This window comes from Triturus cristatus, chromosome 9, assembly GCF_964204655.1.
Source record: "Triturus cristatus chromosome 9, aTriCri1.1, whole genome shotgun sequence".
In the NCBI taxonomy this organism is placed as follows: domain Eukaryota; kingdom Metazoa; phylum Chordata; class Amphibia; order Caudata; family Salamandridae; genus Triturus; species Triturus cristatus.
The window spans coordinates 251958169-251980718 of record NC_140592.1 but is presented as its reverse complement, the minus strand read 5'-3'; the positions used below and the strand labels follow the sequence as shown (position 1 = coordinate 251980718).

At 45.1% G+C, this 22550-nt stretch overlaps 1 protein-coding gene across 3 annotated transcripts in view; it reads right to left on the bottom strand.

Moving 5' to 3' along the window:
- The window catches only part of ATG7 (autophagy related 7), a 1343349-nt gene that overhangs the window by 821820 nt on the left and 498979 nt on the right, over positions 1–22550 (bottom strand). For all 3 annotated transcript variants that reach the window (XM_085624866.1, XM_085624868.1, XM_085624867.1), the window contains exon 16: positions 6587–6784. In XM_085624866.1, coding sequence (XP_085480992.1) covers positions 6587–6784 — 198 coding nt within the window. The remainder of the gene's footprint in view (positions 1–6586; positions 6785–22550) is intronic.

The following is a 22550-nucleotide window of genomic DNA, read 5'->3' as shown; positions in this document are numbered from 1 at the left end:
CCACATCTAGGTTCTGTTTAAACCGCATAAAAGGCCGCTCCTTTGCCTAGCTAGGTCCTAAAATGGGAATCTCTTAGGAACTGCAACTCCTTACTTGCTTTTCGTAGGAATCTGATGACTGAGCTATTCTAGTTGTCTGATGGGGTCACCATATCTGCCTCTATTCTGCACAGGGAAACCCCTCGGGGTAGCTGCGAGTATTACAAGTCTGTTATATAAATAAATAAATAAAATAAATTGTATGTTTCTCTCTTCACAAAAACAACTGGGACTACATGTAGGTATTTCCAAGGCATAACATTACCTTATTATTGACTTTCATTATCTCTACTACTTTTAAGTTTCAGAAAATATATATTTTAATTATACATTTTTTCGTGCACAGGTATGTGTGCTAATTGAACAAATTACTTACCTTCGGTATTGATGTATCTGTAAGAGACATATATTACTTATGGATTCCTCACCTTAGAATTACCCCCAGACGTCAGACTGGATCTGGAGATTTTTTCTTCAGCAGTACCCCTGCGCGTCGGTAGGTTGCGTCGGTTGACTCCATGTTCGTTGTGATCACTGGAATGACGTCGCGGTATCTACTTAGACGGCGCCCCTGCACGCTGATGTCAGCTCTTTACACGACATTCCATGCCAGAACCGCAGAGCCGTGCAAGACACTGACCACTGGTGCATAAAACTAGGGCCCTGAAAGGGAGTCCCTTACTCTAGAAGTCAGTTCACAGAATGGGGGGGTGGATGGGTGGAGCGGTAAGGAATCCATAACTAATATATGACTCTTACAGATATATCGTTACCGAAGGTAAGTAACTTGTTCATTTGAAAGAGACTATTAGTTATGGATTCTTTACCTTAGAATAGATACCCCAGCAATACCAACCCCGGAGGTGGGTCTGTGAACCAAGTTCACTCCAGGAAGTCCTGAAGAACAGAGCGGCCAAAGAAGCCATCTCTCCGGACTTGGCTGTCCAGGCAGTAATGTTTAGTGAACGTGTTCAACGAAGCCCACGTGGCTGCCTGGCAGATGTCATGAAGGAGGACAATGGTAGCTGCCTTCGCGTTGGTGGAATGGGCACGCAACCCTACTGGAGGTTCCTTTTTCGCTGAGGAATAACAAAATCTTTATGCAAAGAACGACCCGTCGAGAGAAATTTCATTTTTGCACGGCCCGACCTCTCTTGGCGCCCACATAGCCAACAAGGAGCTGATCATCCACCTGGAATTGTTCTGTGCGATCCAGATAAAATGAAAGCGCACGTGTTGGCTCCAGACGGTGGCGCCTCTCCTCCTCTTTAGGAGGAATCGGGGACAGGAAGAAAGTGGGCAAAGTGATGGTCTGTCCTATGTGGAAAGAGGTAACCACTTTGGGAAGAAAAGACGGTCTAGTGCGAAGGACAACCTTGTACGGATGAACAGCCAGGAGAGGAGATTTAGAAGAAAGAGACTGAAGCTCACTCACCCTGCGAGCAGAGGTGATGGTAACCAAAAAGGCAGTTTTGAGGGTCAATGGTCTGAGAGGAAAAGTATTTAGCGGCTCGAAAAGGAGCGCACATATGGTAAGTCAGAACAAGGTTCAAGTCCCACTGGGGCATTACGAAAGGAATAGGAGAAAACAGGTGAGCAATGCCCTTAAGGAAGCGATTTACAATAGGGGACTTGAAAAGAGAAGGCTGATCAGGAAGGCGAAGAAAGGCTGAAATGGCCAAAAGATAGCCTTTAAGAGTGCCCATAGCAGAGCCCTTCTGGGCAAAGAAAGAATGAAAAGGAGAACCTTTGAAAGAGGGGCAGAAAGGGGACCTACAGCCTTTGCTGCTCACCATGCCACAAATTTGTTCCATCTACAGGTGTATACCGTTTGGGTGAAGGGACGCCTGGCTGCCACGATGACGTTACAGACTTCAGAAGGAAGGTCGAAAGCTGCAACTGTCGCCACTTAATCTCCACGCAAGGAGGTGGAGGTTGGACAGGTTCAGGTGAAGGACCGTCCCCTGCTGCTGCGACAGAAGATCCTCCCGAAGAGGCAGTGTGATCGGAGGATCAATGGCCATGTTCAAGAGCTCAGGATTCAAGTCTCTTCTCGCCCAGTCCGGAACCACAAGAATTACTATGGCCTGGTCGCGCTTGATCTTCTTCAGCAACCTGGGCAGAAGTGATATAGGCAGAAAGGCGTATAGAGGACCGCAACTCCACTCGCAGTGAAAAGCGTCGACTAGCGAGTGCCGCCTAGGAAATTCCACAGTGCAGAACTGCTGACATTGCGCGTTCTCTTCGGTGGCAAATAGATCTAATTAAGGCTTTCCCCACTGCTGAAAGATACCTTGCACCACCTCCGAGTGAAGATGCCATTCTTGCGCTGGTCGCTGAAATCGTCCGCACTGGCATTCAGGGTACCCGCCAGGTGTTGAACCACAAGGGACATGCCCTGATGTTCCAGCCACTCCCAGACATGAAGGGCCTCCTGACAGAGGGTCCATGACCCCACCCCGCCGTGTTTGTTGCAATACCACATGGCGGTGGTGTTGTCCGTGAACACCTGCACTACTCTTCCTTTGACAGAAGGAAGGAATGCCTTCAGTGCAAGACGAAATGCCCGGAGCTCTAGAAGGTTGATCTGGAGCCCGGACTCTGCTGGAGACAAGAGGCCTCTGATCTCCGCCTCCCTCATGTGGCCTCCCCACCCCAGAAGTGATGCATCGGTCACCACTGTGAACTCTGGTTGGGGAAGGGAGAGGGATCTGCCGTTGACCCAATACTGGTTCATTAGCCACCACTGCAATTGGTGTGCAGTGCCCTCCAAGATCTGGACCCAATCGGAAGGATTCCCCTGATGCTGTGCCCACTGGAACTTATGGTCCCACTGCAGAGCCTGCATATGTCACCTGACATAATCCACCAGCAGGATGCAAGAGGCCATGAGACCCAGCAGCCTCAGGGTCATTCTGACCGAAACCAGGGATAGAGGCTGAAAGATTGGAATCATAGCCCGAATATCCCAAACTCGATGTTCGTGGGGATAAGCCCAAAACTGTGCTGTGTCCAGAACCACCCCGATGTAAAGGAGCTTCTGAGAAGGAATCATTTGTGACTTTGGCACGTTGATAGTGAACCCCAGTGAATGCAGGAGGTCCCCCATAGTCTGGGGGTGGGAAACGGCAGTCTGGGGCAAACTCGCCTCCCCCAGCCAGTCGTCAAGATAAGGGAAGACTGGAACCCCTGATCTGCCTAGATGAACTGCAACCACCGCCATCACTTTTGTGAACACCCGAGGGGTGCTGGTAAGGCCAAAGGCGAGCACGGTGAACCGAAAATGCTTGTGGCCTACTGTGAACAATAAATAACGCCGGTGGGCAGGCAGGACAGGGATGTGAAAATAGGCATCCTGCAAGTCCAACGCTACCATCCACACTCCAGGGTTGAGGGCAGACAGGACCTGAGTCAATGTCACATTTTGAACTTCTCCTTCCGGAGGAAGCGGTTGACGTCCCTGAGATCCAAGATAGGATGTAGGCCTTTGTCCTTCTTGAGTTCCACGAAGTAGAGGAAATAACAACTACAACCTACTTCTGGCACAGGGACTCGCTCTATGGCTCCCTTGGCCAAGAGAGACGCAACTTCCTGATGGAGAAGGGCCAAGTGATACTCTGACATGCAAAGCAGGTGGCATGGAGGGAGGGGTAGTCTTGAAGGGGAGAGAGTAACCCCTTCGGACTATCTGCAAAACCTACCTGTCCGATGTGATGTTGTGCCAGTGGGGGAGGTGATGGCGAATCCTGAGTCCCACTGGCAATTGGTGGCCCTGAAAAGTCAGACTAGGAAGGTTTGGAGGCTGCTGCAGAGGGGGTACTGGTGGACTGGCCACCTGCTGGCCCCAAGACCCACGACGCTGGGTCCCACGTCCCTGGCCAGGCAGAGGCTAAACAGCTTGCGCAGGCCAGTGGCACTGGGTGGAGCGTGGTGTGGCACCCCTTCCGTAGCCAGGAAAGAGGCGAAAAGCGGACTGCACGGAGCGAGAGATGGTAGTGAGGCCCAAGGATTTGGCCATAACCCTAGAATCCTTAAAGCTCTCGAGAGCGTTATCCGCTTTGTCACCAAATAAGCGACGGCCATCAAACGGCATGTCCAAAAGAATCGATTGGACATCACCCGAAAAGCCAGTGGACCTCAGCCAAGCGTAGCTTTTACTGATGTTGAAATCGTCCTGCCTAGCGAGTCAGCGGTGTCCAGCCCACATTGTATGGCGAACTTCGCTGCATCTCTACCCTCAGCAACTGCACAGGAGAGCACGGCCTAGGCCTAGGCCTCCTCCGGGCACTGTGGCAGCACCTGCGCAACCATGTCCCACACAGAGTGGGTGTAATGCCCAAGAGACATGCAGTGTTCAGAGACTGCAGCCCTAAGCTGGCGGAAGAAAAAATCTTCACAAAATTATCCAGCTTTTTGGATTACATATGTGGGGGAGCAGTAGGGAACGTGCCTTCGGACGTTGAGGCTTGGACCTCCAAGCTCTCAGGGCTAGTGTGATGGGAGAGGAAAGAGGGGTCACCCGGGGACGGGCGGTGCGTCGGGCAATCATCCTATGCACAGGATCCCCTGTGCTGGGCTTGAACCAAGTGCCCAGCAGGATGTCTGTGATGGCCTCAGTGAATGGCAGCAGGGGCTCCGAAGAGGCTGCTGATGGTTGAAGCAACACAGTCAGGAGTTAAGTACTGACTGCCACCATAGGTAGCTCAAGGCCCAAGGCCTCAGCCGCTCTACGCAACACCACAGCGTAGGAGGCTCCCTCCTCTGTAGCCATGGTAGGGAGAGAAAACTTGCCAAGTTCTGGGGATGTATCCAGACCACTGGCATCACCCAGTTCCTCTCGCCAGTCCGGCTCTTCTAGCTGGTCTGCTAGAGGGTCAATAGACCCCTCCCAGTCCTCCTCACCCTCCTCTGGCTGCCACTCAGGGCGAAAAGGTATGCAAGGATAGAACAGAGGTACAAAAGTACCGGTCAACGCCGGTCTGGCTCCGTGTCCATTTCGAGGTAGAGACCGGGGTAGACGCCAGCAAGGACACAACCAGTGTAGGAGGGGGCTGAGGTGTCGCCAATGGATTAGGTGCCGGAGGAGGTATCATAATGTCGACCGGCGCTGATCTGAATACAGACCTAGATCCCTGGGGGCCCTGCAGCGCTGAAGCCGCCGGCATTGAAGGCCCTGAACCCGCAGCCAAGTCTGCAGGGCCAGAAGGTGCGCCGGTGGAGTCAAGCTGCCCAAAGATGGAATGGAGTGATGGTGGTGACTCCACGACCGGTCCCGAGACCTCCCTGTCGACTGGGACCTCGAGCGGTGCGGAGCGGACTGCTGGGCCTCGAGAAGTTTTCAGGACTGCTCCCACAAAAAGACTTCAGGTTCAGGGCCCTGCAGTCTGAGCACGACTTTGGGTCGTGGTCGAGTTCCAAACACCAGAGGTACATGAGATGTGGGTCCGTGCTCGACATTAACTTGTGACAGGAGTCACAAGGTTTTAAGCCGGTCCATCGATGTGACATCCCTTGCACCAGGAGTCTAACGACTCGTAAAAAGAAGTCAAGAAAAAGTGGAAAAACCCCAGTCAAAAAAGACTAAGGGTACCGCTCTCTGGACTTGCGCTGGCTGGCGCGGAAAAAGAAAGAACTGACGTCAGCGCACAGGGGCGGCGTCTAAGTAGATACCGCAATGTCATTCCTGCGATCACGACGCTTACGACGAATGCTGAGTTGACTGACGCCACCTACCGACGCACAGGGGTATTGCTGAAGAAAATTTTTCCGGATTCAGTCTGACGCCTGGGGGTAATTCTAAGGTAAGTAATCCATAACTAATAGTCTCTTTCAGATATGTTGTAACATTTCAGTCATTGTATTAATTTGTCAGGTCCTTCCTTAGGACTAGAGTGGACCATATTGTGTTGGGTGGGGTGGCACAATTAAAATATTCCACGCCTAAGGGGCTTGGGCTCTTGAGTCTATTTTGATTTTGTTGATAAGTCGGTTCTTTGGATTAAACACCAAGCTAAGTTTTATGTGGCTCTTTTATCTGATGAGTTTTGCGTTCTCAGGTTCTCTGTCAGACAGTACCCCACCTGTGACTTTTCACAAAGGAATACGGATCCCAGTCTCCATTTGTGGGGTGTTCTACTCCAGTAATGGCCTGGATGGAAATCACAAGCAAGAAATTATTTATTGTGCCCATCATCACTGTGGTTCAAAATTCTGTCTGTTTTTTAAATGCGGTCCCTTGCGGGCATGTTAATTCATAGCATTCTCTTCTCTGCGCTAAGTATTTTATTCAAAAGCATGAATTATTTTAGATTGGCTGCAAATGAAGTCGTCCTTGAGACCCTGCTTGGTGGCTGAAGAAACAGCTGTTGGGTCCCAGACGCAGGCAGCCACAACTAATGAAGAAGGATGGCCCTAGATGAACTAACTAACCTGAATGAATTGCCAATTACTACTATATATACGCACCAAAGATTATTAAAATAATACAAAGTTATATGTTGATTGCATCGTCCGCATTAAACATGCATCAGTCTCATTGTCAACTTACATCGCCTGGCGCCACCACATCATTGCAAAAGTAGCAGCCAAGTTTGTAGCCCGGGATGTTGGAGAACAGGGATGAGCCCAGGGGATCCGCGGAACCGGAAGCGAGATTCTGACTGGACTCCTCCTCCTCCTTCGGTTTCTTGAGCCCATGTCTCATTACCACGAATGTGTCGAATCCCAGGGCGGCATTGATAACTAGCTATGAATTTAAATGAGAAGAACAAACACACTCAGTGCATTGGAAGTAGAAAAGAAAATCATTTCCAGTTAGAGTGAATTAGGTAACAAAGCAACAAGAAATGGAGGTGCAAATACAATCACTCAAATGTCAGTTCTCTTTATTATAAATATAAACAAAGCAAAGACTCGTAGTCTACATCTAAATCTAAACTATGCATTTTAAGTGATGACTAAGAAAACCTTAATCGTGCAAGTAATTGTTTGATGTGCAAGTCACAAGAACGATAACATACTTTACTAGAATTCATTCAAACTTAATCTCTTCAATCCCACATTTGCAGTTTTCATATCCCATCAATGTAACTTTCTATACGAATTAATCAGGTTCTCATTTCTAGGTTTGTGCCTGCCAAATAACACTGCCTTTGACTAGAATGCACCTGTAACAGAGCGGATGGGACATTCGCCATGTCTGTGAAAGAGGAGTTGGTCTCCTGCAGCCTAAAAAAAGATCTAAACCTTAAAAATAAGTGTAAATTCTTGAACCCAAGGTCACCTCGAGTCCTCAAGGAGTGTTTTTCCCCTTTTTCCTCCTCTTTCGTTCTTTTCTCCCTTGTTATTTTCTTTCTCTTTCTTTGACATTACCACAATTTCTCCTGGGACATTGGTTCTGTTCACTGTTTGATGTTCAACATATCAGCACGGATTGCGATCTTATTTACAAGGTTATTACCTATAACATAGGCCCCTTTGATCATTGTCATCTGTAGTATTTTGACTTATTGTGCACTGGTTATTCGCCTACATGCTGTTCTTTATTCCCACCGCTCATTTCAAGGTTCAACACCTCTAGTATGCAGCTTTTGTACGATGTTATACAAATGAAAATACCCCAATAGATGTTATTAAAAAAAGGTATAAAAAGGAACCTTTAGCGCCCCCCCCCACACTTAAATATTTCAAAGCAGCCGTGCTCTCTGAGCATTCGAAAAGCCAGAAAACGAAAGTGTTTACCTAAATATAACACTTGTACAGTCCACAGATGTTTTCAATTGAACGTTTACACAGGTGTTTTGTCTTGAAATATGCAACTATATTTCTATTTGTATGGAGGATACAATAAAATATATAAAGCGTGGTTAAATTCCCCTTTTTTCACTTTATCACAAATACACGTTCCTTTCAAGTCCAAAGCTACTCCTAGGCAATCGATATACAATCAGGAATACAGAAAAACATTTAAGTTAAGGGGGGCAATTGACAACTGTACTACCACCTACCTATGGCATGTTGTCTGTGAATGCCACAGTGGGTCACTCACATCCAGCTTATGAAACGGTTTTGAAATTATGTTTAGAATATTGTATTGTATTGTAATTGCATTTATATAGCGCTTACTACCCCTGACAAGGTGTCAAAGCACTTTTTTGGCGAGTAGCACGCTACTCCAGGACCCATAGAGGATTAGTGTTGAATTAGTATAGTGAAACATGCAAGTACATTTTAAGTGGTGGATAGGTTAGTCAGTTAATTGGATTCGGAAGGATATCAGAAGGATAGAAGGTTTGTATGTATATAGTGCTTGTTACCCCTGATGGGGTGTTGGAGCATGCTACTCCGGAAACCCATAAAGGATTAGTGCTGATAATATCTATGCATAGCAGATATGTCTTCATCCAAACGTCTCTTTAAACGAGTAGGAACAACGGATTATAGTAACTTCGATGTAAACCCCCTACAGCAGGGGAGATGAAACAAGAGTTCTTCATCACGTGGCCCACCCCGATGATACAACACCTCGCCGGAAGTAAGGGTAGGAAGGTATTTACGCTTTCACAGTCCGCAATCAACTATGTTGAGCTCTACCGTTACTTTTCGAATGGTGCCTCCTAGTTTTCTAAAAAAAATGCACATAACTCCAAATTTGAAACAAAGCTCCAAAGACCGGAGATAAGATATCACAACTTTCTTCTTATAAGACTGACAACACTATGAATATAACATCTCCAAACAAATATGCACACACCCCACTCCCACATCTGGAAGGTAAGGGCAACAAAAACATCATGACACTGTCCTTTGTTATGGAGTTACACAAATCCATGGAATATGGCGGCAACCTGCACATAAAATCGCCCATTCGAAGAGACTTTGATTATTTTACGCCTGGGAAGGCATCTAGGCCTGACGTCTAATTCCCCAACAAACACACCTCAAGGATCTGCAGAGATACCTAACGTCCCCTCCTTCCATTCACACTGCATTTTCATACCTTCAATTTAATCCGCGTTATCGACCTAGGGCGGAGCATTTTGTTACCAGCAGCTGCTCAGCAGACATCGTCCTTAGAGCTGCAAGTTGAGTCAAACTGTATTCTTTCATGCTTATCTTTTAAATAATTATCAACAGGGGCAATTAAGACTTAACACAACCGTTCCAGTGAGTTAGTCCATCACCCCTTTTATCTTCAGATGGCAGACTCAGGATGCACCAGTGCTCAAAAGCAAATAGAGGAGTGGAACTCCATTATCTGTTATACCATCCTAGGAAAGTCTTTCCTTTGGAATACCCTCTCCATAATATTTAACTAAGGCCTACATGAAGCGTGTTGTGTCTATTACCACACCCGCCTCTTAACTTCTCCCTCAGTACATCTGCCAACCTTAGAGAAATTAATGGCTTGGTCCTCATCAAATGATCCTCATTGCAATGTGAACATTTCAAACATTCCAAAAGTAAATTTTTTTAATAAGGACCGCTGGCAACAAATAATAATAAAACAAGCATTGCAAAGTTAATAGAGTTTGCCTTTAAAAGTCAGCAAAAAACCTACTGGCTTTGTCAAGCCTTCCTTGCTTGCGTTAGTATTAACACATATGTCATAGCGGCCACTCATCCGTCACAACGCATGCACATGCATGGTGGCCATGTCAGAATACTTTTGGTTTGGCAGTAAAACCATTCCACATGTTTGTGTGTTTGTTGTGACAACAAACCTGCAACCATTTTTAGATACTATTTCCATATGGACGACTGACGTTTTAAGAGCAGACAATAAAAAATAAAATGAATTGCACAGGAGCACCAAAAACAGAAGTGACAAATGCGAAAAGAACAATTGATGGACAGAATGCAGAACAATGTCATACACTCACCCCAGTACAGAGCTCTGGGCCTAAATCCATCGTTTTTTTGCTCACCATGCCATTCCAGTATGGACCCAGCAATATGCAAATCAGTCTTGACCCTGCGCCCCAATGGGAACAGTCCAGCCCGAACTGCAAGAATGATGTTTTTAACCCAGATCTCTTGATAGGGGGTGAAAGTTTTGATTTGTTCTGCATTCCATCCATCAATTGTGTGTCTTTTGCTTTCTCGCCCTAAGTGCTCCAGGTATGCCCAGACGTGGGTCCTGGGCTTACTGTGCCACTGGAATTAAGCTATCCTCGCTGATGAGGGTTGAAACCCCGAAACCGGTCCCAGGATGCTTGTTTCTGGTCCAGGGAGGACCTAGCTTGGCAGTTCAGGCTGGACTGTTCCCATGAGGCACAGGGTCAAGACTGATTTGCATATGGCCAGGTCTAAACTGGGGTGGCATGGGGAGCAAAATAATGATGGATTTAACCCAGATCTCTTGACTGGGGGTGAATGTTTTGATTTGTTCTGCATTTCGTCCATCAATTGTGTGCCTTTTACTTTATTGCTCTAAAAAAGTGAGCCACCACAAGCAGTTTGCAGCTATTGAGCCCTTGGAAGAAATGTCAAAAAATAAAATACAAATGGTGAGTGGAACGTGTAGAGGTGCAGGAGGCGCTGCTGGCTCACAGACTAGTGGGTTGGTTAGAAGAAGACAGGGAGAGACCAAGGAGAAGACCTCGGTGAATGAAATGAAATGAAATGTAAAAATGAATACAAAAGTATAAACAGGAGGGAGATTATATCCATCGTGTCACAGCAGCAAAAACAACTTCCTACATATCAGAACAAATTCCCCTTCCAGCTAAACAAGCATTTGAATATATGCATCAAAAAAATCAGCTTCTTCCGCAGACGGAGCTTAGGCCGCCAATTTTCAAAGGAACCTTTGAAATCAGAGTCCACACAAACCATGGAATAAACAGTGATATAGAAGTATTTTGCAGTCTCTAGCTCCCTTCCCATTAGAGGTGAAATTTGTTACTGTGGGAATAAATCGCAGACAAAAAAAATGTTGACGTTATGGTAAAATAAAAAAAGAACATAGGCAAATTGAGTTAATAGTAGTAGTGCAAAACAATGCGCCAAATTAGTTACCTCAAATATGCCGATTTGAGCCTTTGAAAAGCTTAATTTGGCCATGAAGAAGCCTAAAGTGCACAAAACTGGCTACATTTAAATAGGCCAAATGTTCTTCCTTCTGTCTTCTCAAAATAAAATAGATCAACGAATTACTTTGTGGAAAGAAAATGAAAGTGGGGATGTGTCATAAACCCCTTCAGAGGACAACGGGGCAAGCAGGAGCTACACGGCCTAACGGTGGGGGTTGAGGAGTTTCACTCCTGAAGTTCTGGGGCCGAACTTGCTTTGGGTCCTGAGCAACTGGGCCAAGTACCCCTTCAGCACTTGACTCTCAGTAGGTTAATGAGTTGAGAAGTTCAAGGCATCCCGGCAAGGTAGCAGCCATAAAAATAAAATACCCCCACTTTGAACCATATCCCAAATATCACTGAGTGAGTGGGTGAGAGAAGCAAATCTGGCAATTATCAGGAGACCACTCCTTTGGGAATTCTTAAACTCTTAAATTTCTCTCCTTCCTTTTCCAGTCTTTTGTCTTTCCTTCTCTCCATCCTCCTTTGTCTTTTTCTCAATTTTTTGCAAGCTTTCCTTTTTCCATTCTTTCTGTACTTTTTCGATTCATCTGCTCATCCATCCATCCTTTCTTCTCTCTATCTTTATGTGTATCCATCCTTTCTTCTCTCCATTCTTCTTTGTCTTTTTCCTTCCTTCTTCGTCCATTACCACTTTTCGTTCCAATGTACTCATCCATACATCTTATGTTCCTTCTTTCTTTTCATCTGTCAATCTACCTTTTCTTGCCATCCAATCTTCATTCTCTTCAGTCATCTATCTTCCATCCTTTCCCTATCTATCCCTCCATCCTTCTCTCTATCTATCTCTGCATCAATCCATGCCTCCATTCTCCTCTTCATCTATCCCACTCTACATCCATCTGTCCATCCTCTCTTCATCTCTTCATCTCTCCTTTCTCCTCTCCCTCCCTTCGCCCTTAGGCTGTACAAGGTTGTTTTTTTTATTAGCTTCCTGAAGATGAGAGTCTTTGATCAAAGTTGAAGGAGCCATAAAAACAACAGAAATGTTCTTTGTTGCAAAGAATTACCCTCCAACACCTACGCTCGCTGAAGCTGCTGAGGTAGGGGGTTACTGACGCTCCTGCTTTCTGGGGTGTGGCATTAGGGGACAGTAGATGCAGGTGTTGAACACAAGCTCACAACTCAAAGTATATTAAGCAGCAGCAATAAACGTTTGTTCAATCATATACTTGTTTTTATGAACAAAGGAGTATTTGTACACAAACACAAAGTGAAATACAGCATGCATAAGTAATAGGTCAGGGCTCAAGTTTTCGATTGGCAGGTCCCTCTGTCCCACTTCTCTCTCACTAGCAGAAGTGGTTATTCCCCATTCACTATATGCGGCATTCAGGTCAGACATCACTTGTAGCCAGAGTCTCGGAGTCACCAGAGCCTCAGGACTTTCTTGAGGTGGCTCGGAAGGCACCTGAGCCAACTCAAGGATAATATCCCATAAGGGTGAACCCCAAAAGTCAATAAAAGATTAAATGATTAACTTGGGCAATGTGCAAAGCAGACCTCTACAATTTTGAAACATTTGGTCGAACCTGCAGGGCTACTGACTTAAATTATCTACTCAACCTAACTTTATTGCACATGACCTTTTCGCAAAATGTTGTTTTAAGTACAAGTCCCTCTGCCAGCAGTGCAGACTTTAGGGTGGTGCAAGCAACAGCATCACACTGGGTATCATGAACCCGGTGCTACTGCACCTGCTGCACCATTCAAAATATGATCCTGTTGTCTGCAAGGTAACTGCCCTTGTGGTTGCCTGTTTAGGAATAAAGTATAGTAATATTAGGTGCTCAGTGGGGTGCCTGGAGCATTTGGTTCCGATGCCACTACACCTGCTGCACTATTAAAATCATGACCCTAGAGCTTGGTAGATAACTGCACATATGGCTTGTTTAGTTGTAAAATATAGCAATATTAGGTGTTTAGAGGAGCTTTGACAACTTTTGGGCCCGGTCCCACTGGATATGCTGCACCATTCAAATAATGACCCTATTGCCTGCAAGACAGCTGCACTTGTGACTGCCTGTTTAGTAGTCAAATATAGTAATATTTAGTGTTTAGTGGAGTTGTGACAACTTTTGGCTCCGATGCCCCTGAACCTGCTGCACCATTTAAATCAAACCCCTTTCAATTGCAAGGTAACTGCAATAGTGTTTGCCTCTATAGTAGTAAAAGATGGCAATATTACGTGTTTAGAGGAGTTCTGACAACTATTGAGCCTGGTACCACTGCACCTGCTGCACTATTCCAATCATGGCCCTGCTGTCTGCAAGGTAACTGCACTTGTGACTGCTGTTTAGTTTTACATTTTAGCAATAATCTGGGTTCAATGGGGTCCCTAGAGCTTTTGGCCCCAGTGCCACTGCTCCTTCTTCGCCATTCAAATCAAGTCCCTTTTAACTGCAAGGTAACTGCAATTGTGACTGCCTGTTTAGTAGTCAAGTATAGCATTATTATGTGTTTTTAGATAAATTCTAGCAACTTTTGGGCCTGGTGCTACTGCACCTGCTGCACCATTTAAAGCATGACTCTGTTGTCTGCAAGGTAACTGCACTTGTAGCTGCCTGTTTAGTTGTAAAATATAGCATAGCTCTTGTATATTAACTTTATTTTTAACGTGCAATGTTTATTACAACATTTAGAATTTGATCATAATCACCAAATTGATTACGCCGAAAAAATCAATCCTATAATGCCTACAAAGTGAAGAACTGGCGAAGTTCTTTTATTGTCCAAAGTGGAAGCTATCTTTGCGGCTTTTAGTGAAGCAAGCACTGGCAAGGCGAATATGGCCAGTGGGGAATTCACGTCAATAAGGGCTCTCTCCCCCACTTTCGATAAATTCCTGTTAGTTTCCCCCAGCGACACACAAAAGACCCTCATGGAGGTAAACTCAGGCTCACCTTATGATACCTGCCTTGTTGAGGTGGTTAAACTGTCCCCGGGCCCTATCATTGACTTACTGACGGTCATATTTAATTTGATGTTCGCAAAAGGCTATTTCCCTATGCGTTGGAAACTGGCATTCATTTTGCCCCTTCTAAAAAAAACGAATCTACACCCCAAAGATCCGAATAATTTTCGCCCAATCTCTAGACTCCCTCTACCGGCGAAATTGGTCGAGAAAATTATGAACAAACAACTCAGTCACTTCCTAGCAGAGACACAAGTGCTTGATCCCTATGGCTTTAGGGCAGGGCACAGCACAGAGTCCGCACTCATTAAAGCTACGGAAGAGATCAGGGAAGCTGTGGATCAGGGAGGCAGGGCGGCACTGATCCTGTTGGATCTGTCCGCCGCTTTCGACACGGTCCATCATATAATATTGATGAACCGTTTAAAAACATGTGGTATTCGCGGGAAAGCTTGGGATCTTTTAAGATCCTTCCTTGCGGACAGAAAACAAATTGTGGCCCTAGGGGACTTTCAGTCCAAACCTTTCACATCGCCTTGTGGGGTCCCTCAGGGTTCATCTCTCAGTCCAACTCTTTTTAACATTTATGTCAGTGCGCTGGCCCCTGTCATAGATGCATTTGGATTTGGCCTTACCTCCTATGTGGATAATACGCAAATTGTGGTATCTCTGACACCTGGGAAAGAGGCTGGTATTGAAGGACGCTTTCGGGAGTGTATGTTAGCAGTGGGCAGCTGGATGGCTAAGAATTGCCTCAAGCTAAACTCTGAAAAAACCGAGGTGATACTGTTTGGTAACAACATTAACTTCTGGACACCCAATTGGTGGCCGGACTCGATGGGCACTCTCCCTGTTCCCACTAGAAAGGTAAAAAACCTGGGCATAATACTTGATGATAGACTCACTTTAGAGCCTCAAGTGAATGCTGTGGTATCAAAAACTATGTATGTTATCAGAATGCTGAGGAAAGTGTTGCCTTCTTTGCCCTGGGAAAGCAGACAAACTGTGGTTACGGCCCTTGTAATGGCAAGACTGGACTATTGCAACGGGCTCTATTTAAATGTTCAACAAAGATCTCTGAATAAATTGCAGATGCTACCGAACGCTGCAGTCAGATTGTTTTCAGGAACGTCGAGATTTTCCTCGGTTTCCAATGATATTAAAAAAATTCATTGGCTTCCAGTCAAAAGCAGAGTACGTTTCAAGGCTCCGTGGCATAGGTCCAGATTACCTAAAGCACAGACTTCAGTGGTATATTCCCGAAAGAACAATGCGGTCAAAAGGAGCCAAGCTGGTTTTGGTGCCGCGCATAAACAAAGCCCGATGGGGTGACGGCAAAAGCTTCATTTATGGTGCAGCAAAAGCCTGGAACGATTTGCCATTCCACTTAAGAAATACGATGGATCTTTTGTCCTTTCGGAAAGGACTAAACACGTGGCTTTTCTCTCAATGAGCAGGTTTTTATTCTATGTTCTCCATTTGTCAGCAGTCTCAGAGGATCTAGATAGCGCCAGGACACCTCCGGGTATTTGTTGCACTTTACATATGTCATTATTATTATTATTAAAGTGCCAAGAAATGTAAAGAGACATGAATAGGAAATGCCACAAACGTTCTATGGCTAAAGCATCTGCTTTACACAGCTAAGTAATAATAAAAATCAAGCATTCCAGCATACTGTTAGAGATGTCTGGAAGAGATCTTATCTTGACCTTGAATGGGGCTTAAACAGTGTTAACAGCTTTAGTAGAAGTATCGTAAATGCATGCAGCCTTTGTGATGTACAAGTGTGGTAGGTGACAGCTCCCCCTTGTTAACCTAGAGTGGGCCAACCTTCCAGCATCTATTTTCCCTTTGTATCACAGTCTGGAAGCAATAAACAAAGACCAGCTACACCTAGTCATGAGACCCATATCAGGCTGCAGGCATCAAATGGTTAGGACACGAAAATGTCAACTTTCTAAAATTGGCATTTTCAGCCTTGTGATTAAAAATCCAACTTAACCATTTAAGAAGACTTTTTATTACATTTCTCTAGACACAAAGCATGACCTGTCTACCTTCTCCCAAGTGTAAGTTAAGGCTTATTAAATATAAATATAGAGGATATAGCCTTACGGCTAGAGTGGTCGAGGTCGATGCTGGGAAACCGGGTTCGAGTCTCGCAACGGCGCTCAACATCCTGTGATTCTGGGCAAATCACTTAATCCCCCCTGTGCCTAACAAAAATGAATGTGTTCTCATGTAACAATACTGGTACTATGTAAAGCGCTCTGATACCCGATATCTTCTGGTCTAGTTCGAGCTATATAAAACTCTAAAAAAAAAAAAAAGTTATCCTATGGGAGAGGTAGGCCTTGCACTACCTGGACAAGTAAAACTTAAAAATACATGTCCTATGTTTTAAATACACCGCACCCTGCCCTCTGGACTGTTCAGAGCCTACCTCAGGGATGATGTATATGTATTAAAAAGAAAAAGTTGAGCCTGACAAAAGGTTTATTTTATCAGGTGGAAATGGCAGTTTAAAACGCAGGCCCGAGGGCTTTTTAAAGGGCTACTTAAGTGTGTGGCACAATTCGTGCTGCAGGCCCATTAGTAGCATTTAATTTACAGTCCCTGGCTACAGGTATTACCACTTTACTAGGGACTTACAAGTAAATGAAATAGGTCAATTGGTTGTAAGCCAATTTTACCTACCATATTTAAAAGAGAGAGTACAAGTACTTTAGAACTAGCTTGCAATGGTAAAGTGTGCAGAGTTCTAAAACTAACAAAGCCGAAGTCAGAAAACAGGAGGGTAGAAGACAAACCGGGGAGAAACATGCCAAGGATGCCAAGTCTAACATGGTGATCCAGCCATGCCAGGAGAGCTCATGGTTATACCAGTTTTGGAGTTCGTTTCAAACTTCCCTCAAAAGTGGATGACAATTACCATCATGGATGCTCCTGATGGATGTCCTGTGGTATATGTCGAGAAATTATTATTATTATGGCTCAAAATAAATGGGGAGTTGGCTTTTAACTAGATTTTATTGCTTCAGGACAAGTGGAGCCCCAGAAGTTCTGAATCAGTTATGTTGTGCCATCCTACCAAACCTCGTAATTCCTTCATTAGAGGGCACAGGTTTAGGCTTGAATAGTGCCACCAAAACATCAGCTGCAAAGAGGGACAATTTGATTTTATCAATCCCCAGAGACGTTCCCAGAATGGTGTTGCTTGTGCAACTGTTGTGCCAGCTGCTTAAGGTAACGAGCCTAGTCCCCTGTTCAACGTGCACCGGTTCTGCCTATGGGTGATTAACCTATACTTTGTAAATGGATTATGATAGACCAACATCACCCTGGAGATAAAGTGCTTGCCCAGACCCCTACATCTCAGGGATTCTCTGAGGAAGGTGAAGTCCACAGAGACAAATGCATTTCTCAGCATCCAATGCGGGCAGGCCTATTCCCTTTTTTCCTTATTGGCAACATCTATTAGGTGGATAACTTTCTTAGTACTGTCTCCCACAAGTCTATTAAGGATCACCTATTGAGGATTACCCTTTCTTGGTCGGAGTGTATCAGCCCAGGTAATATCTCTAGTAGCCGATATGCCCACCCCCTTTAGCTAAGTGCTTCTGCCAGGTTCACTGGTTTAGCAAAATAGACAGCCCGATAGTACTCCCCAAAGACCTCTCTCTTGTTGTGCTCCTTCGTAAGAATGTGTCTTGTCTTTTCTTTTAATAGACAGAATGTGAGATAGGGTTTTTCATTTTCTCAATTTAGAGGCCAGCAGGCTCTATACTTTGCTTTCACCTCCCCAGAATTTGTGTTAAATCCTTCAGGCATTATTCCACATTACCCAATTCTAGCATGCATAATTACCCTCTGATGTCAACAATCTGCCTCCAAACCTTATGTGACAAGGTTCTCTTGTGAAGTATTTCTAACTTTTGAAGATGGTCCTTCAGATCTAATAATACACTCTTTTTGTTGTGTCTTAGTTATGCAAGTTCTTTCGATAACGACCTTGAGGGAGTCCCATACAATGAGTGTCCATTCCACAGTTTTGTTATGTATCAAAAACTCCTTGATTTGGGAGCGGATCTTCGCTCTGGCGTCTCTAACTTTAAGAAAATGTGTGTTAAAATGCCAATAATGCAGTGTTCCCCATTGGGATGTGTGACATCTTATGTGGCTTGTGGCGAAACATGGTCAGATAAAGACATAACTTCATGTTCCATCTTGATTGTGTATTCTGTTCTAGCATAAGACTTGTGTGAAGTGGAAGAATGAGAGAAATATACTTCCCTATGACATGTCCTCTGCTAACTATCCACAAGACCTATGTCCTTCAGCCTCTGGTTTCCTGATTCCAATAGGACTCTGCTCCCCACCACCCTCCGAATGTAGCAGTCTAGTTTGCTCTTTAAGATCAAATCCCAGACCCCCTGCTTTAATAAGGGGACTTGTAGTGACCGAAAGAATCTCCTGGATGTCTTGTTTAAGAAATGCATCTTGCCCATGATCAAGACATACACTGAAGCCAGAGAAAGCTCCCTTCCCATCAAGGTTACTTGATGAGTGCCATTGTCGCGCTTGGTGGCGCCAAAGCACCTGGGTTGGGCGGTTTTACAGGCTGTTTCTATAAAAAGTATAAAGATCTGTTAGTCCCCCATCTTATTGACGTTTTCCAGGAGGCAGTGGATAAGGGGATACTTCCGCCCACTCTAAGGGAAGCGGTCATAATTTTAATACCTAAACCCGGTAAAGACCATTTGAAATGCTTCTCATACAGGCCCATGTCACTATTGAACTTTGACAATAAAATCCTTGCTAAAGTAATTGCCATCAGGCTTGCATTGATTATTCAGCAACACATCTCCCCAGCGCAATCAGGCTTTATTCCACACAAATCCACGGCCCTGAACACGCGCACACTGTTCACCACTCTTAATAGGCTTGAACCGACTTTACCAGCTATAGCGGAGCTGTTGGACGCCGAAAAGGCGTTCGATTCACTGGAATGGCTATTCCTTTATGTCACCATTCTGCCCTGGGGATCCCTGAACGGTTTGACAGTGATCAGACTGTTGTACACCCAGCCGATGGCCTGCATCCGCCTCAATGGCACACGGACTAGGGCATTCGCTCTTACCCGTGGGACGCGGCAGGGATGCCCCCTGTCCCCCCTCCTTTTTATACTGGCGCTAGACCTGTTGGTGCGCCATTTACAGAGTAAGCACAGCCACCGTGGTTTACAATTCAAGACTGGACCGTTGTTGCTCACACTCTATGCCAACAACATAATATTATATGTGCGGCACCCTGATGAAAACTTACCACCGCTGCTTGGCGAGGTTACTAGATATGGCACCTTGTCAGGTTTACACATCAATTGGGGTAAATCAGAGGTGCTCCCGCTGACCGATGCGGTTTGCGCCAGAACGGGGGACTACCCATTAACTTGGAGTGACGACTCGGTCAAGTATCTAGGTGTCCGTATCCATAGGGACCGGGACCTTTTCTTGCAGTTGAACTATGGCCCGGCGGTCGAAAGGCTCGAAAGCAACGTAGAACGATGGTTGCGACTCCCCCTGTCCATGGCAGGCCAAATAGCCCTAATAAAAATGGTGGTGTTGCCGCAGTTTCTGTATCTTTTTACGAACATCCCAATCCCTCTCTATAACTGTTTTTTTACCAGACTGTGCACTTTGCTTGGGAGGTTGGTGTGGGGTGGGAGACAGCCTCGAGTTGGATGGGACACCTTGGTGCTACAATATGAGAGAGGTGGTTTTGGCGTACCGAACTTGCACATTTACTATTTGGTTGCCCAGGCCAGTTTTGCTTGGCACTGGTATAACACGAATATCCGGATCCCATACTATCGGCCTGAGGCGGACTTGGCACTTCTGGATCCGCTTCACACATTGCTGCCGCGCGGCTTCCCTCAGGATCTGCGTGATATTCAAACGCTATCCACCACGAGCTGGGCTTGGCGCAAGCTGGCGAAGGTGACTGGCATGAGTGACCTGTACTCTCACGCACTACCCTTGGCTGGCAACAATTGGATACCTATCCTGCAGGAGGTGCTAGTCAAACGCACACTATCTAAATTTCGACTACATACCTTTGGGGACTTGTTCCCTGGGGGGCACATATTCTCGCGCACGGAGGACCCTCGACTCCAGGAGGCCACGACTTTAGACCATTTTGTGCTAATGCTTGTACAGAAGGCGCTCCGTGCCTGCATTGAGAGCTACCCATTGGCGCCCACTGAATTCCCTCTTCTGACTGGGGTCATTAGCGGAGGAGATGGGAATCACTTGGTTGCTAGACTGTACAAGGGGGCGATAGAACGACTCCTGAGCAGAGACGCGGCGGTGAGGGCTGCCTGGGAGGGCGATCTTGGACATCTCTTAACTGACCTTCAATGGAAGCGTTGCTGTGAGCAAACGCAAAAAGTCTCGCCGAACCATCGTCATAAACTGCTACATTTTAAGTTTCTGCGGCATGTATATCTTACCCCCAGTACTCTACACCGCATTGACCCAGCGCGGTCTGACGCCTGCCCAAAATGTAATGCCCCGCATGCGGACTTTTCCCATATGACGTGGACATGTCCCAAGTTGGAGGTTTATTGGACATCGATTTTCAGTGAGATATCTAAGATGGTTGAAATGGACATAGCACCATCGCCTCTCCTTGCCCTATTGGGGTATGTCCATGACCTCTCCATGTCCCGGCGTCGTTTTGTAGCGATAGCGCTTCTGCTAGCCAAACACGAAGTGGACCTTAGGTGGGCGGGTAAAACTAGTCCCACACTCCGCACATGGTTGCACAGCATGACATATTGCAACACCACCAGCGATACATATGCTCAATTGCAGCCGCCCGCCTCTAGACCGGTGTACATTTGGCAACCCCTGTTAGCATACCTACAGCGTTCGCAGGAGCCTAACAATACGCCTCCACAGACATCATAGGTACTGTAGGGACAAAGGACATAAGTAGCGCTGCCTCCTGATCCTAACTATGTTGTACAGTACCACTCCACATGATGGTAATCACTGCATGTTCATGACAATTGCCGTAAGGTCAAAACCAGCAGTGTAAATGTGGTTGCATACCATGGGTATTTGTTAGACATGTACTAGCCACTGGGGATATTCCTATTGATTAATATGTGCTCCTTGTACTACCACAGATTATGTAAATTCTGGTCATGACTGCCTGTTTCTTTTTCTTTATTCTTTTCTTTTGTATGTCATTTCTTTGGAAAATGTCAATAAAAAAATAAAAAAAGGTTCCTTTATGAGCATCCAACATCCTGCCTTATGTTTATGAATGTTGGCTGGGGTGCCCCTTAGTTTATTTTATAGTGACAACTGTGTATATGGTGAATAAGGAATATTGAGGACAGATGCATGCAGAGGATATTTTGGTTGTATATGTTATTTATATTACATATAAATAACTGAAGATAGTGGGAACAAACATCACATTATCAGAAACATGGGGTTGACTTGTTTAGAACCACAAGTGCTGTAACAGTATACAGAATGTTGACAAGGAAGGATGATGAAGGACTCACTTTACATACATTCATATAAAACAACAGGGTATAGATAGATGGGATATATAAATGAATGATTGCATGTATACAATAGAATAGTTAACACAGTGTACGAGTTTCAGTCATTTAAATATTATGATCGTTCATATTGTTTTTTTAAGAGAAGGTTGTATGTTATTAAACAAATGGTTGTCATTTGTTATATATTTAAATTATGATAATTAAAGATACATTTGAAATATTAATTTTGTGAGTGAAACAGTTTAGGTATAAGGAAATGCAGTCAATAAAGATGTTGGTGTAACATTAATAAGTTGCTACTTCAGTTATTTGGTCTTTGGGGGGCCTCTAATTCATTTAAGAGTGAGTAATATTGGACCCTATTTGGTTGGAGCATGTTAATGAAGACAGGAGTTAACATTTTGCTTGGTTGTGTAACAAATGTAAGAAGATGGGGTACTCCTCTGTCTTAACATGTGAACAGCCTGCCAAATTTCATGCAGATTCATTTAAGAGCAGCAATGTTATTAGCACAGGAACATTTTATTGCCCCCACTTTTACATTTTAGCCCCTTGATGGATCTGCACGAAATCTGTCTCCCAACAGAAGGATAAACACGTTAAATGTCTGCCCAATTTAATTTGAATTACTTAAGTGATGCCAAAGCTATTAGAAAAAGAGTTCTTTTCCCCCAACCTCACGCTTTTTCTGTGCCCCCTTAACGAATGTGCAAAAAGTGAAAATACCAAGAGCAATCAAACATGTTAAGCATCTGCCAAATTTAGTGCAAATTTGTCAAAATGCGCTGAAGTTATAGATAAATCAAAAGTATACTTTTGCAACTGTCATGCTATTAGCTCTCTATGGCCACACCAGAACACATTGTAACCACTAACTTCTGGATTTACACCAAACCAAGCAAAGCCACGTCCTTGAAAAATT